Raw genomic sequence first — 18,005 nt, 5'->3', positions numbered from 1 at the left:
AAACAAAAAAGCCTTAATGATGGATTTGTTCCTTCTGGTTCTTCACAAGACATTAACTGATGGACTGGAGTGCTGTGGATTATTGTTATGTTTTTATCAGCTGTTTGGACTCTCATTCTGACGGCACCCATTCACTGCAGAGCATCCATTGATGAGACACTGATGCAATGCTACATTTCTCCAAATCTGTGTGGAGGAGTACATTTACAGCAAATTTTCGTTTTTGGGTGAACTAGTAGTTCTGAAGTAGTTCTTTGCTTTGAAAACTAGTTTTCCTGAGATGTTTATTTACAACTATTTAAAAATGAAAATGTTGTTACTCTGGCCATAAAATCAACTTTTGATAGATGTTTGTGAAAAAACATAAGTAGAGGAAGTTAAACCTAAACTCCTTTTTCCTTCGATCACATAATTAAACTGACATACATTACAGAAATTCAAAAATCAATCATCGTTACGGCAAATAAAGATCCAGAGGCGTCAAATTCGATCAAGTTTTTGGATGAACTCATCAACACGGTTATAATATCTCCAGAACTTTATTTCTGGAATGGTTCGCCAGTTAGGTACAACATAAAATACAAAATAAAAACCAACGAAACAAGAACAGCGTCTATGTACAAACATTTAGAATGATAAAATTTCCTTTTCCAATATTAATTGACATTTGATTGTCTATTCAACACTATAATTTTATCACATCAAATTTTGTTGAAAAACAACTTTAACTAGTAACTTCCCCGCCTCCGAAAAGCATGAAAGTGAATGAAAACCAATCGAATATGAAACAAAATAAAGCATACAACATTCCAAAGATAAATGGAAGGTTTTCAAATGTACATTTTCTTTCCCTGGAAGCAGACAACCATTACATTACAATTTCAATGTTAAGCTATTCATTTTTTAACACAAATTTTGGGACACAAATTACTGCACCAAGACATTTCCTAAAGCTCTTTTCCATTCTCGTAAGGGACAGGAGAAATTAATTGCACAACCTACAGGACTGCATTGGAGAATATTGTATTTAAATTGATCAATACACATCCTTCAAGTATGTCAAGTCCAAAAATATAAATATGGAGGATTCGGTCCACAGGTACGAGGAAACAATTTTAGACACAGCATGAACCGTCCAAAAGAGAGATCTCAGTCCTGAAAACCCTCCCAAGTTCTGAATGAAGGTTAAGGCAATACTGCAAACTGGGCTTCTGCCTTAACCAAGAGACATTCGAGTTCAGTAAATCCCTAAGATGTGATAATACTGTACATTCAGCTAGCGCCGCGACTTCCTGTGAAGACAACGACGGCGCTTCGTCTCCAGCGGACGCTAAATACAACACCCACTTGCAGTCAAGTGAATAAATAAATAAATAACTCTCTTCTTAAGCAAATCTCTTATGAGGAAAAGCATCAAACGAATGGTTAAAGTCGAGAAGGCATTCTTGTGGCACACGCAGACTCAAAAGCAAGTCTGTTAGCCGAGGAAGAAAAAAAATGGGAAGGTATGTGGTATCTGTACATATTTACAAATTATTGCCATACGAGAGCGTGTAAAATAAAACAAACAAACAAACAAACAAGGTCCGAAATGATCCGTTTCATCTGTAAGCGATTCTTGATGCATAGATAAATGTCGGGTCAGTGCTTGCAGGCCTTCATCAAGGACTTGGAATGCCAATGAACACACGATGAAGACGAGAAGTCATTTACAACGTTGCATAATTAAGTTACTGAAGGGAGCAGACGGGTAAAACTGTGGGTTTGGGTTCTGTTCCCATGATGAGAAATCCCTGCAAAAATGGTTTTTCAATAAATAGTGATCTCTAAATATCAAAACAAATTGAAAAACTAAAAAATGCATGTGCCAGTATTTCAAAACCACTTTGGGAAACCAAAGATTATGACTGTAATGCAGTCCAATGGTCTTCATTGGAATAAATATGCAAAACGCCGACTGCTAAAACAAGAGGAACACTAATAAATATGCGCAGAAATAGATCAATTACACACGTAGTAATACCTCTACTGTATTTAGGGCCTATATATATATATATATATATATATTTGCTAGAACCACTTTCAATTGTTCTTAGGTTTGTTTTTGCAGTCAATTCGAAATAGCAGAAAATCTCCCAGGGCTGAACTTTCCATGGTGCAAAAAAACCCAAATTAAGAAGTTGTCCTAAACGCCGTACAGACGAAGGCGGAGCTGTAAACACTTGATGGGAACCACAGAGAGGCCGAGCTCATGTCGTCAAGATGATGGCTTAGAAAAACCCCCTGCTGTCGGCCGACAGCACGCCAGTTCATGTTTTCCACAGTATTCGGACGCACACACGCTTATGACACTTCCAAAAATTCAAGACTGGAAAATAAATGGCTGTATTAGCTCTTGAGAAATCAAGATTTAGGTCTGTACAATTAGACATCACTGATGTCATAGTAAAAAAAAAAAAGATCAATCTGTACATATATACACACATATGTATATAACCAGGAACTGAAGGAATATATTGGATTGCATGAAGCACGAAGTGTTACTCCGACTGCAGCGCCGTGTGCTGATGCAGTGTGTGTGCTCCCATGTAGCTGCCCGCCTCGCTGAAGTCACTGACCGAAACTGCCATTTTGGCACTTGTGATGTGGTGCGTGCGGCCCTCGAAATCCACGCTCATGTTCCTGCTGTCGTTTAAGAACGGCTCCGACAGTCCCATCTTCATCCGCTTGGCCGGGGGGCGCTCGCAGTCCTCGCCGCACACACTGATCTGCCCGAGCTCCGAATGGTAGAAGCCCGTTTCCATCAGGTTGAGGCAGTCTCCGTCTCTGTTGCTGGAGTAGTTGAGCGGCTCTTCGTGGCTCAGGGGACCGCGGTGAAGCCCGTCCAGCGAGGAGAAGCTGTAGGAGTCCAGACAGCTGACGTCTGCGGGGTTACACACCGATGCCACTGTGCTGGTCAACGCTGGAGGAAGAGGAAGAGGTTAGACGCGTCTGCTCACCAAGGCTGCACGTGTTAGATCAAAAATACAGAAAATAATTTGAAATATTCATTTGAAACCAAAATCTTGTGTGACATGTAGTTGCTGTCACTTTTGATCAGTTTAATTCATGCTTGCTCAAAAATAATTATCCTACAAAAAAAAACACCTTATTAACCCAAAATTAATGTGAGCTGATTTGGAAACTTATTTTACAATATTTAATCAAAAAGAACAGTAAAAAGTTTGTCTTTTTATTAAATATTATAAAAAATAATGTAACTAAATTAGTGTTGGGCGATATGGTAATTTTTCAAATCGTCATATCGTCAGCCTGTGAGATCGATGATACACGATATTATCGTGCATGGGTGGAGCAAGAGAGAGACTATTTGTTCTTGTCATAGCAGAACCGTTTGGTGTTTTAAACCACGCAGGTGCACGAGAGAGCCTATGGAATCACCAATAATCGAAAAAATATACTTTCAAACATACTGATAAACTAACGTTAAATATAAAAATACTGTATTTAAAACAGCTGGTTCATATATAGTCGGACACAATGGTCATATCGCGCGTCCTGTGACAAATCTGCGCTTCTGTGCACGGAAGTTATCAGTCTAAATGTTCTGCAAAATCAGTCAACGCTGAAAATCGATAGTAGATTTCTTTTAAAGTCCAACAGTTTAACACTAATATTGTACATAATCAAACACGTTAAATATAAAAGTATTCAAAACAGGTAAGTTGATACATTTGTAGTAAAGTTGAATTGAACTGATGTATCAGTCAGACAGCGCTCCGGACCGCGCGCCTCATGACGAACCCGACGCACTGCTACAGAAACAAGAATGAGACGCACTCTAACATAACTGTGGCATTAAACTCGGTTAGTGAGGGCTCGTTTAATATATTGCACACATATAGGCCGTTCAGATTACTTGTTTAAGTGTAATGAAATATGATGTACGTATGTTTGTGGATGGAGACTTTCTCACAGCCAAAACTCCTCATTTTCTATCTCTTTCATTTCATGGATTTAACGAGTTATTCGACTCAAAGCGTTCCAACTTCATGGACAACAAGCTCAAATCCCCCTGTGCAGTGTGTGTGTGTGTGTGTGTGTGTGTGTGAGAGAAATGTGGTGCTGAAGTGAAATAGCTGAGCAGTTTGATAGCCGAATTATAATAGGCCGCCTAATAAAAATAATAAAGTTATTATTATAATCCAATACATTAATAGAATGAGCCTAATATCGTATTGATTATCGACAGAGAAATCTGCTTACACCTATCTCTAACTATCGTCGATACACGATACTATCGTCTATCGATACAACCCTAAACTAAATCACTTATATTAACTACACCTATAAATTTTTTACAAATAAAAAGTCATTTCTTTTGATTAAATATTAAAAAAAAAAAAAATCACATTAAATACATATAATTAAAAAAAAAAAAAAAAAATTTAATTATATAATTTTAATTTAAGTGCCATAGAATAAAGGCATTCTATTCATATTTTTTCTTGGATTAAAACACCTTTACATTTCAAATCATATTTTTGTGTTTTTATCTCCCCTCCTTTTACAGCATCAGCCTTCTAATCAATCTAGAAGATATCCTGGGAACTAAAGTCTTTTCCAACTTGAGAACTATATTCAGTCACAAAGAATTGTTTAATGCACAGATATCACGGACCATAAATACTTCAGCATCACTTGACCACTGAGTGTAGGTTAGGCTCCTGCTCAAAGCATCATAAATGCTGTCATGCTTTAACAAACACAGCATATAGACTATAGATCCTAATAACAAGAAGCCTTATTAGTATGGATTATAAACGAGAATTGTTAATCTCCACACAGCTGACAGCTTTACCTGTTGTAGTTTGTTCAAGTTGTGCATGAAATAGACACTGCTTTTCTGCACTTGTGCTTCACAGGTCTCCGTCATTTTCGCTCTCTCTCTTTCTCTCGTGCTGCACAGCTGGAGCTGCTTTCAGCAAGAGTGCAGTCAACGCTGCTGTTCGGCACAGATGAGGACCATTTCAAAGCCTTTTTTTCCCCACTAAAACTTTGATGCGCATCGTCTTAGTTTATTACGTCAGCATAACAAAAGATGTGATCGCAAAACAAGCAGGGAAAAAGGCGTTAAGTCATAACATGTAGATTTATAAAGTCACCAGTGGTGATCTCAACAAAGATATATCACTTACAAATTAATATTTCTGGTCACAAATGCGATTGTTTTAGTCGCAGTCTGGAGCCCTGGTTAGGTCCTCTGTGCATGAATATATTTTATTTTTTCCCTCCGATATTTATTCAATAATAATAAATGGAAGGGAAAACATTTTTTGCCCAGCCACTGACATAACATATCAGGGAATTTTGGCAGAAAGTTCTAAATTAGTCTATCACTTACTTTTTGTATTTTATTTACTGAACACTGACATTTTATATTGCTGTTGTAGTGTAAGCCACTAAAGGCTGTTCTTACAGTGACTTCCCTAAAGTTTAAAGTGTCTATTAACACTTCTCACTCTAAAAATGACTAACACAATGGCTTATTGCTTTACACATTAATAGAAAGCGGTTATCAGAGCATTAAAACAAAAATGTGTCCCTGAAGCACAAAAGCAGTCTGAAGTCTCTGGGGTATATTTGCAGCAATAGCCAAAAATACATGGTATGGGTTAGAATTATAGATTTTTCTTTAAAGGCAGGGTAGGTAATACATGTATAAACAACTTTCTTCCAAATTTGTTTAAACTTTCTATATATATCAATGCATAATTAAAATGTAAGTACTCTGATAAAAAGAGTATAAAAATCGAGTGACTCTAGACCGTTTACTCTGTATTAAACACAGCTCATTATTTCCATTTCGGGACGAAACATAGGATTGGCTTAGGCGACTGTCACTCTCTCGCAACCATGGCAACCACCCTTTTGCCACACATGACCTGCCCACTTGCGCGCGCACGTTTGATTTGAGGAATTCAACAGGCACGGATCCTAGGAATACCAAAACAATGGCAGAGAAACAGCAAGCAAAATTCACAGTACCAGCCTATGCAGTTAGTGAAGGCAAACCAGGCAAAAAAAGGAAGACAGTAACAGTACAAGAAAAGGCAATGAACAAAAAGTCTTTGGATAAACAAAGAAATAAAACACGAGTTAATATCGGCGTGGCTTTCCAGCGATGACGAGAACTGAGGGAGCTCAAGGGGCTGAAAAGTGACTCCTTGATGGCTTTATTTCTGCTGGACAGGTAAATCTTTCTTTTTGTATTTTGATCATACATATTTTTTTCATGAAGCATGTGTCATTAGCACACGTAGCTGCGTAATATAGCTAACATAACATTACTTAGCGAGCCGTAGTAGAGACGATAAATAATCTATAGGAGCCCAGAAGGGAGGGGGTGGAGTGAATGGAAATAATGAGCTGAGAGGTCTACAGTCACTCGATTTTTATACTTTCTTTTTCAGAGTACTTACATTTTAATTATGTATTGATATATAAATAAAGTTTAAACAAATTTGGAAAAAAAGTTTTTTATACATTTTTTACCTACCCTGCCTTTAATACCAAAAATCATTAGGATATTAAATAAAGATCATGTTCTATGAAGATTCAATTTCGTATTCAATTTCAATTTCGTAAATTTCCTACCGTAAATATATCAAAACTTAATTTTTGATTAGTAGTATGCATTGCTAAGAACTTTATTTTTAAAAGGTGATTTTCTCAATATTAAAATTTTTTTTTTTTTGCATCTTCAGATTTCAGATCTTCAAATAGTTATATCTCGGCCAAATATTGTCCAATCCTAATAAACCATACATCAATGGAAAGATATTTATCAGCTTTCAGATGATGCATACATCTCAATTTTGAAAAATTGACCCTTATGACTGGTTTTGTGCTCCGGGGTCACAAATGAGGTAAAAGCATGTCTGAAAAGGTTTAGTAATGTACCGGAGAGGTCACTGGCTGTGATGGAGTTGAGCAGGTTGAGCTGTTGCTCGGTCGGAGGCTCGATCCTGCCGCTGCCGCTGGAACACACAGACGCAGATCCATCCACCAAACCCTCGGCTTCATCCACCAACCGGTCCATCAGATCCCTGCAGAGGCCATGAGGAGAGGAAATCAGCCTTCAGAGCTCCAGAGACCTGGATTAGGCTCACTTATAAAACTCCTATCGCTCTGCATCAGGTTCACACGGAACATTTTAACACTACGATCATTACGAAACTCACGTGACGCCAGGATAACTGCTGAACTTCTTCTTCCCGAACCGGTTTTGCTGGACGAAAAAGTCAAATCGCTCGGACTTCTTCCACATGTAGTAAAACGCAACACATTCTGCCACCGTTCGTGTGTTGACCTTGAAAGAAAAAAAAGTTACATGCAACTTATGCAGTATTGGTGCAAAACGATGCAAAACAATGTTTCTGCACGCATAAAATCATTTAAATGAAATTCCAGCCTGACATTATTTTTTTAAACCGATCAAATCCCAATGAAAATCAAAGACCGATATTATGAAAATTCTTAAGATTCACTTAGAAAAGCATGCATGCAATGTTAATGGAATTTCATGTTGTAATTGACAAGAGTGACATCTGATTTATGCAAACACTGACTCAAAACTGCATTTAAATATTTAACATAAAAAGACACCGTCTTACTTTGTGCTTCTGAATGAGGTGGAAGTTTTTCTCGTACAACAGAAGAGCGTGTTCAAAATTTCGGCATTCTTCTTCAGACCACGGAAGCATCTCGTCTAAATAATAACATTTATATTAGTTTATTATTCAACACTTAGTACAAAAACAAAACAACGGCGATATTTCCACTCACCCTTTGAGGATTTGTCTTTGCTGCGATATCGTTCAAGAGCTTCGTGGACGTTGTAGTTACACTTCAAAAGCTCATATAAGGCCTGGAGATGAATAACAGGTTAGTTAACCCTATAAAAGCAGCCTCGAAAAGTCCTCAAAATCATCCACATGATCAAAACTTCATTGTTAAATCAGTTTCATACATAATCTGCTCCATGCCTTCTGTCGACTGATTGATAGTTTGGACATTATCAAGTAAACATATGAATAACTGATATTGTTAGTAATTTTTCAAGATGAACACTTCGCTTTACTTGATTCTCCAGACATCTCCAGACATCTCCAGACATATTTTTAATAATAAAAAAAAAATAATAATAAGTTAGGGCTGGGGGATTTGGCAAAAACAAAATTAAATCTAGATTTTTCCAGAATGTTTAACCGATTCTAGAATTTTTATTTTTTTTAATGATTTTTAACGTCAACTTGAAAATGTAACTACAATATCATTCAAGTAAATTTTTCTTTACTAATGGTTCGTTCACGGTTTTCTTTATTTCCGGTTAATCACATGGGGTCGGATCGTACTTCTCTCTTTACGGTTATCACCGACATATTGTCAGAGTTGGCACGTATTTTTCGGCTTCATATTTTTGTGGAAACCTATTTTTTTCAGGATTCACTGATGAATAGAAAGTTCGAAATAACAGCATTTATTTGAAATAAAATCTTTTAAAACTATTATATTTTCTGGCTCTTTTGATCAATTTAATTTGTTCTTCTGGAATAAAAGTATTAATATATAAATAAAAATTTAAAAAGGTAATATATTATGATTTCTACACAAATTATGACGACCAGAGAAGAAATGATGCTGAAAACTCAGCTTTGATCACAGAAATAAATTATATTTAAATTACCATGAATTACTGTTTTTACTGCATTTTTGATCAAGCAACTCCATCCTTGGTGAGCTCTGGAAACTATGGAAGTCGTCAGCGTTGCTGAACAGGACTTACTCAAGAAGGATTTGACATTTTGTTTCTACACCACGAAATCAACAGTCACCAAAGAAATGTGTTTGTGGTCGTGAGGGAAAGAAACTTCGTTCAGCTTCCCGAAGAACACCGCTTCAAGGTGACAGTGGATGCAGTTTGTTTCTCCGGAGTTGTGCAAGTATATTTATTTGTTCCCGCCGTTTCAATGTCAAATGTTTTATAAACAAATTAAATAAAATGTACGTTTTTATTCCCGTTTTATTTATATCGATGTCAAAGCTTGCAGACGATCACTATGCAAAAGCTTTGCTTGCTTGATGACAGAAAGCTGTATCTGGCTTTTATAAATCTGATTAAACTAAAGACTCTTTTGAGATACAAAGGATGTGATACTCCTCTATAGGTACTCGAGAGTAACATGGGATTGGTGTGTTTTATCCCCTTTAGGGGTTTACAGGGTTAAGTGTTACCGATAACAGTGCTGAAGTGTCTATTATCTATTTAGTGGACATAATTAACAGCCTCTCATGTGTAACGAATGTGTTTGGTCTGTGTAAAACTTTACCTGCTCGTTGTCTTTGACCAGAGAACATTTGCCATCTCCATCCATCTTTCCGTCCACACGCAGAGCGTCCTGCAAGAAGCTTTTGACCTTTGACTCGGGCAACATGTCCGGCTGCCAAAGCAGCTGATCTTCCTCTGCGTACACTGAAAAACACAGAGAACATTTCCAAACACACTGCATTAAAACTGTGCAGATGTTGAAGTGTTTTATTTGAGTGCCATCAGGTTTCAACCAATGATTGCTCACGAAATATTCTGTTTCACTAAGAAATGCATGCATGCAATATGTCAAAGGCATTTCATGTTGTATTTAAAAACATGATGGGTTGAATAAATTAGGTGTCAGGTGACACCTAATTTATGCAAATATGCACTTACTTTATTTAAATATGAAAGACTCACCTTTTTCCTGGTCATTATAACAGGTGAGAGCAGGAATCTCTGCCTGATATTCAGATCCCACCATGATCTCCTGTGAAAACACAAATTAATAAAATATACACTGACCTTAAAACGTTATGATTTGTCCGACACACATAAGTGATAAGGCAATCCTTAAAAATATTTTGGTTTGCAGTAACAGTCAATAAAAAAAAATGGGTCGGTAGGTAGGTCTTTTTTTTTCTTCAAGTTTCAATGTAAAAAAAAAAAAAAGAACAATTTTGGTGATGGTGATTACGTAGATATGAACTTAAATTAGCATATCGTGACGTCACTGGCTGGGTCTTCAACCCGTGCTTTTGGGCGCATCATTGCAAACCTCATTTTGATGCAGGCTATATAGTCCACAAACAAATTAAAATCATTGTCAAAAACATGTTTATTGCATGAATTTCAGGTGAGAAGAAAAAAAAAATGAGGTACTGTTATACTGTTTTACTTGCATCCACCGCTAGGTGTGAATGCAACCTACAAATGAGAGACTGTTTACTTTGCTTTCTTGGGTGGTACTTTTGTGAAAAAAAATCCTGTTTGATTTTAGTGACAAGTGTTCATTAAATCGATTGTAAAATCGATTTTGCATGTCTAAATACGTTTTATACAGCAAATTACTCAAAATATAGGTAAATCCACGGACAACAGGCAGGACGAGGAAAGATTCAATACATTGGTAAAGACCATACATAAGTAGGCGATTCTAGCCCGAATCTGTATCTGTATTAGAGCTGCAACTAACGATTATTTTTTCTGTCGACTAATCTAACAATAGTTTTTCGATTAGTCGACTACTCTAACGATTATTTTTATTACAATAAATAATTATTCTGTTCTTTTTTTTGATTAGCAAATGAATCCTTTGGATAACGTTACCAAAAAATATAAGTACAACTTCTAATATATATATATATATATATATTTCAACCTTTATTCATTTTCAACCAATGTGGTCGAAGTTTTTACAATATACAAAAATAAAGAGGCAAAGAAAATTATTTTACTATGGTAAATGAGTTTACGATAGCGTTTATAATTAAACCACAGTAGCCACAACCATAAATGAAGTCAGGGTTCTGCTATGGTTTAGCGTGGTTTCCGAGATCTGGAGCTGATTCGGGGTAGCTCGGTGGTTTGTGACTGTTGTCTCGCGGTGCTCTGTCTTTTAAGGGGCTGTTCACATATTCACAAGTTCGTTATTACAATGTAGGCGCGCGGTATGCGTGCTCATAATGGAAGCAGTTAAAAACATCTCAACTTTTCAGAATGCCGCAAGCGCACCGCGGGTCATGTGACGAGAACTAACCAATCAGCTTCATCCTTTCCCGTAACAACGTTGAAGGCTCAGCTAAGATGAGGGAACAGCTGATCATAGCTGTATTTGGATTGCCATTTTAAAATAAATTTAATAGCAGAGTTACTGCAAGCGATTTTTAGTGCTGCAAATCCATTTATCCTTTGCTGAAATTTCCGTGTCTTCATGGAGAGCACGTCATGGTTGCTTAGCAACGGCAGACATCCCAGGGGCGCAACTGCCCGAGCGCTTTGGAAAGAAGGAGAAAGCGGCGCGACTAGTGTTTTACACGCGTTTTTAGGCACGATATGTGAACGCCCCTAACGCGTGTTCGAAACCCGCGCCAACACAGACTTACTTTATTTTTTATTTTATCCTTACTTCAGCCGCTACGGGTGATCATACCAATAACTTGTAATCTTTACAAGAATATCAGAATCATGCAATGAGCAAGTCTACTCTTATTAGACACTTAATAATATAACATCAGTTTGTGCTTTTAGAATTGCCGAATCTGCTGCGGTCGTTCCATCATATCTGCAACAGAGACCTGAACCAGGAAGTTGGTCACCAGATCACACGGTAACCAGTTAAACCGTAACACCAGAGAGCGCCAGGACGTTTTCCTCTGAGGTGCTCGTGCATCGCATTTGTGCCGCCGTGGTACACCATATCGGTTTTGCAAAGGGAACAAAGGGCCATTTTATTTGGCCTCTGTTTAAAGTATTCCCATACTTTTGATAACATTGGTCTCCGTTTTTGTGATAGAATGCAACTTTCCTCATTCCCAGAATGCCATTACGCGAGATGTAAACAGTGTGACGTGTTGTTGCAGCACTAATCTGTATGCATGAGAAAAAAATAAAAAAACCTGGAAGCGCTCCAAAAAAAAACTAACAAACCTGGACGCGCTCCGAGAGAAAGTCGTTAAAATCAATTTCCTATTTTCGTTTTCGAAACTTGTGTTGGTTGGTCCAATCGATTCGTGCAATAGATTTTCTAACATAGTGACAGTCGACACGGTCACGGTTTTAGACTAGACGGGAGAAGGGATGGGAAAAGATCTGGGCAAAGATCGTTGCCGAGTTAAAGCGGTGTCGAGCTGTTTTAATGCATTTTTTAGATGTATTATGGTGCCCGAACCATAATATTATTTATTAATATTATTTTATTGCTTTTGTATTAGTTGTTTGAAGAGTAAAAAAAAATTTGGTCGGTCTTAACGCAAATCTACAACCGGCAAGTCGGTCGGACTAAAAGCAAAAAATATATCAAATTTGAGTCGGTCCTACATTGACAGGGTCAGTCGGGTTACGGCAAACAAAAATATTTTTAAGGATGCCCTAAGAAACAGCCCCTTTTGAACTCGAACTTCGAATATTACTGTGGAGTACAATGACAAAGTCAGTAAAAGTGATTTTCCTCACCTTGCGAGAGTCTTCAGGACTCAAACCTTCATCCTCGCCCTCAGATTCTTTGTCTCCATCATAAACCACATTTGCTGGAAAACAAACAACAAAATTGAGCTATAAAAAAAATCTAATGGAAACTGAAGCATAAAGTCAAATGTACAGAAACAATGTGTACGAGCTTACATCGAAGAGTTCTGGGGAAGAAATCGTTGGTTTCGTGTGACGTCACCGACGGTGTGAGGTCATCGGCAGAAGATTGTGTTTCTTCGTCGTCTCCAGAGAGCAGATCTTTAGCGATTTCCTCCTGTTTTACGAGAAAAGAGGACATGCAACAAGGTCAACGAACATGAATGGAAACTCACGGTTCGGATCAGATCACCGTTTTTGAGTCACGGATCGGATCAGCAAGAAAATCAAATCAAATCAATCAATCAATATAACTTTGCTTTCCATTTATTATTTGAAGCCAAGTACTTCTTCGATAGCATAACAAAAACTACGATCAAAAGACAAGATATAGAGCAGATATACAAATCACAAGGATAGATAAATAAAGAGACCAAAAGAACAATTAAAATAAGGCCAGTAGCATTCAGATACAGAAATGTGTTGTTTGTAATGACAGAAGCAGGTATTTATAGACTGCTGTACCTTTAAGACCTGATGCACTGATGTAATATAAATGATGAACATCTGATTTCTTTCTCATCTTTTTTTTCTTCACTTAAGACATAACCGACTTCGCTTACCAGAATCATTGTCGAGACGGGTATTTTGTCAGTTTTATGTGCATGTGTCTGTGCAAACGCAAGGAAATGCGAAAGAGGATTCATTTCGATGTTCGTGCGCCGTCTGAAACGTGCCTCTCTGCGTGTTTGCTTGAGTATTGAATTCTCGTTCTCTTTCGCCTCTTCTTGAGCTGGAATGGTTTAAAATCACTTGAGTGTGAAACACATACAAATTATAAACTTTCACTCTATTATGGTTCATTTGTGCAATTAATCTGCAGATTAAATGTGTGCCGGACTGTGTGGCTGGGTCCGTACGGATCAATTACGATCTATTCAATCCCCAATGAACAGCACGAAATGTATATATACAAACAAAACTGCTCAACAGTTTGGAATAATCATAGTTTTTTTTTTAATGTTTTTGAAAGAAGATACTGCTTTGCTGCTCCAGAAACATTTCTGATTATTATCCATGCTCAAAACAGTTGTGCTGCTTCATATTTTTGTGGAAGCTGTGATACATCACCATTCAAACGTTTGGGGTAAGTACCTTTTTTTTTTTTTATTAAACACTTTTATTGAATAGGAATGCATTAAATGTCAAAAGTGACCACAAGGACATTCATAATGTTAATACAGATTTCTATTTTTCAAAAGCAGTCTTAAGTCTCTGGGCTATATTTGTAGCAATAGCCAAAAAAAACATTTTTTTTGCACCCTCAGATTCTAGATTTTCAAATAGTTGCATCTCTGTCAAATATTGTCCGATCCTAATAAACCATATATCAATGGAAATATATTTATTCATCTTTTAGATGATGTATACATCTCAATTTCTAAAAATTTTACATTTGGTCTGGTTTTGTGGTCCATGGTAACAAATGAAGCAGCACAACTGTTTTCACAATACATTCCGTAATAAAACTGTTATTTTAAATAAGTAATAATTTACAATATAACTCTTTGTACTGTGTTTTTGATCAAATATAGGTGCATCTCAATAAATTAGAATGTCATGGAAAATTTTATTTATTTCAGTAATTCAACAAATTGTGAAACTCGTTGTGAAGTAGTTTAAATCTTTGGTTCTTTTAATTGTGATGATTTTGGCTCACATTTAACAAAGACCCACCAATTTACGATCTCAACAAATAAGAATACTTCATGAGACCAATAAAAAAAAAAAAAAAAAGTTTAGTGAATTGTTGTCCTTCTGGAAAGTATGTTCATTTACTGTACATGTACTCAATACTTGGTTGGGGCTGCTTTTGCTTTAATTACCTGCCTTTTATTAATTGCCTCAGTTCAGCGTGGCATGGAGCTGATCAGTTTGTGTCACTGTTGAGGTGGTCCGGAAGCCCAGGTTTCTTTGACTGTGGCCTTCAGCTCATCTGCATTGTTTGGTCTCGTTTCTCATTTTCCTCTTGACAATACTCCATAGATTCTCTCTGGGGTTCAGGTCTGGTGAGTGTGCTTTCGGCAGTGTGGGCAGGTGCCAAATCCTGCTGGAAAATGAAATCAGCATCTTCAAAAAGCTGGTCAGCAGAAGGAAGCATGAAGTGCTCCAAGATTTCTTGGTAAATGGGTGCAGTGACTTTGGTTTTCAAAAAACACAATGGACCAACACCAGCAGATGACATTGCACCCCAAATCATCAAAGACTGTGGAAACTTAACACTGGACTTCAAGCAACTTGGGCTATGAGCTTCTCCACCTTCCCCCAGACTCTAGGACCTTGGTTTCCAAAAGAAATACAAAACTTGCTCTCATCTGAAAAGAGGACTTTGGACCACTGGGCAACAGTCCAGTTTTTCTTCTCCTCAGCCCAGGTAAGACGTCTCTGACGTTGTCTGTGGTTTAGCAAATTCTTGACACGTCCGTGTGTGGTGGCTCTTCATGCCTTGACCCCAGCCCATTCCTTTTGAAGTTCACTAAGATTTTTGAATCCAGTTTGCTTGACAATCCTCATAAGGCTGCGGTTCTCTCAGTTGGTTGTGCATCTTTTTCTTCCACACTTTTTCCTTTCACTCAACTTTCTGTAAACATGCTTGGATACAGCACTCTGTGAACAGCCAGCTTCTTTGGCAATGAATGTTTGCGTCTTCCCCTCCTTGTGAATGGTGTCAATGATTGTCTTCTGGACAACTGTCAGATCAGCAGTCTTCCCCATGATTGTGTAGCCTAGTGAACCAAACTGAGAGATCGTTTTGAAGGCTCAGGAAACCTTTGCAGGTGTCTTAAGTGGATTAGCTGATTGGACTGTCAACATATTCTATTTTGTTGAGATGGTGAATTGGTGGGTTTTTGTTAAATGTGATCCAAAATCATCACAATTAAAAGAACCAAACACTTAAACTACTTCAGTCTGTGTGCACTGAATTTATTTAATACACGAGTTTCACAGTTTGAGTTGAATTACTGAAATGAACTTTTCCACGACATTCAAATTTGAGATGCACCTGTATATACAGCCTTTGTGACTTCTTTAAAAAAAACTTCAATATTATTATCAAATTTGACTGGATAAAAACAAATCTTAAGATCCCATGACTCCAGTGACTTACTTTATCTAACGTCATGTCGGGCAGCTCATCGGTCAGCTCTACAGACGAGCTGTCCACACTCGACCCTCCGGCAACGCTGTCTCCAGCTTCATATCTGTACAACGCCAGCAGCTCTTCCAACGGCATGCTCCCCTCCTGTGACACACAACTTTAATTCAACACTTAATCACTGCAAACAATTCAGAAAACTACACGAGCAATATATGGGTGATTACATCAGTACTGGAAAATATTAACCGATATTAATAACAATATTAGCCTGGTTAAAATCAGCCACAATATAATTTTTTTTTAAATAAAAACCTTCTCCAGATCAGCAATTTCTGAGCTCCCGCTTGACTCGCCCTCCCTCAGCTCTTCTTCCTCTAACGTACGTTCATCATCAAAATCATGCACCAACATCTCTGCCGTCGGGTCAAAATCGTGATCTTCCGATGAGAGAGAGCCAACTAAAAAGATCAAATCAAAAAAATATATTCTTTTATATATATATATATATATATATATATATATATATATATATATATATATATATATAATTAAATTTGTGTGTGTTTGTGTGTATTTATTATATAAATATATGCAAATATGAAAATATAAATAAGATATATAAATATAAATAAAAAAATAAAAAATAAATAATATCAATATAATACACACACACATACATATATATATATATATATATATATATATTTTGTGATAATTTAATTATTTGCATTATACACACATACATACATACACACACGCACACATACACATGTGTGTCAATAAACCGATGAACATTTGTCATTATCAAATATATAAAGAGAAATATTTACCTGGGCTTGTACTTCCCAAGGAAACCTGAAATTACAAATGAAAAAAAAAATACATGTTAAGTTTTGGGAATCTACAGAATAATAAAAAGAGTAATGGTTTATTCCCTTAACCAAAACATTACAATAGTAACCATAATTTCCACAGCTCCTACTATTACTACTGCAAACTCAACAGTAAGAAATATATTTCAAAACGTCTTTGTAATTTTCTTAACATTTCTGTTTGGATGAGTGACAGCTGATAATATTACCAGAGTTTTTAGCTTACTTTTAAAAGTACTGTTGCCATAGTATAATAATAATAATAATAATATGCTTCCCAAGATGACAGACCAATGAAGATAAAATTAATCTAATTAATTAAAACTAACAAAACTGTCACCGAATATAAAAATGTAAATAAAAAAAAGAGATTCATAAAAAAATAAGTGAATCTTGAGTAACGTTTATAACGTATATAAATGATACATAGAATATACAGCAGTAACTGTTAGTTTTCAGAAGGTCACTAACAAGCCAAATCAATTTGTATTATTTATTCAGAGGTTCAAACAAAATACAGCCATGAGGCATTATAAAATAATACATATATTTAATTTTAAAATAGGACAAAAATAATAAACGGTTTGACGTCGTCACAGCATCAATCCGCTACTGCAGCAACGAAAAACAAAATCACTCTGACCACTTTTAGTCGATAAAAATGGAATAACCGATAAGTTAAAATATGAGAAAAGCGTGAATGAAAACATTTGAGCTGTTTTATGACTAAATTTAACCAACGCGCGCGCTTGACGCTCGCAGATCTTACGCAAAACACGGACGCTCGACGCTAAAAGAGGCCCCATCTACGCTTCAAACACTTGCTTTGACGGCCAAAACCGCTCGTATCTCCACAAAACCGGCCTTTATTTAACGATAAGATATTATTACACGTAATCAGATACAGAAATCCCAAACTAATGTACTGTGGAAAGAGAAATGAACGACCAAAATATGACGCCTTCCTCCTATTTTCCAACTTACCTCCGCCATCTTGGTACCTTTCGACTACTGGCTTTACGACGGAGCCCGGATTGACATCGATAACCAATTGTGGGAGAATATTTCAACAGGTTCGCTCTGATTGGCTGATGCGTTTGGAACGCACGGCGAGCGGTGCACGGGATTGGCTGCTGAGGGCAAACTGTATTCCAATAGGTTTTATTACCTGAGAATTAATTAGGATGTATTAAAAATACACATAACTTATTATTCTCTTGAAAACATTCCGAGTGAACTGTGATAAATAACTTTTATTAAAAAAAAAAAACATAGATTATGCAAATTGTCAATCATCTTCAGTAAGTGCAATGAT

General features: G+C 36.8%; 1 protein-coding gene across 2 annotated transcripts; it reads right to left on the bottom strand.

Moving 5' to 3' along the window:
- Nucleotides 1–2,340: 2,340 nt before the first annotated feature.
- Nucleotides 2,341–17,732, bottom strand: LOC132132772 (mesoderm induction early response protein 3-like). Of its 2 annotated transcripts, XM_059545294.1 has the most exons (13): nt 17,675–17,732; nt 16,649–16,673; nt 16,131–16,276; nt 15,828–15,962; nt 12,716–12,836; nt 12,548–12,621; nt 9,794–9,863; nt 9,393–9,535; nt 7,849–7,930; nt 7,677–7,771; nt 7,245–7,372; nt 6,964–7,109; nt 2,341–2,962 (listed from the first exon to the last, which is right to left on the bottom strand). In XM_059545294.1, the coding sequence occupies exons 1-13, from the start codon at nt 17,681–17,683 to the stop codon at nt 2,541–2,543; spliced, it is 1,596 nt and encodes a 531-aa protein (XP_059401277.1). In that variant the 5' UTR covers nt 17,684–17,732; the 3' UTR covers nt 2,341–2,540. The 2 variants fall into 2 exon arrangements, with proteins under 2 accessions (XP_059401277.1, XP_059401279.1); XM_059545296.1 differs by lacking the exons at nt 16,131–16,276; nt 16,649–16,673; nt 17,675–17,732 and having other exon boundaries at nt 12,716–13,451; nt 15,828–15,964.
- Between the last annotated feature and the right edge of the window lie 273 nt (nt 17,733–18,005).

This window comes from Carassius carassius, chromosome 49 (genome assembly GCF_963082965.1).
Source record: "Carassius carassius chromosome 49, fCarCar2.1, whole genome shotgun sequence".
NCBI classification, from domain to species: Eukaryota; Metazoa; Chordata; class Actinopteri; order Cypriniformes; family Cyprinidae; genus Carassius; species Carassius carassius.
This window is presented reverse-complemented; position numbering and strand designations above follow the sequence as displayed.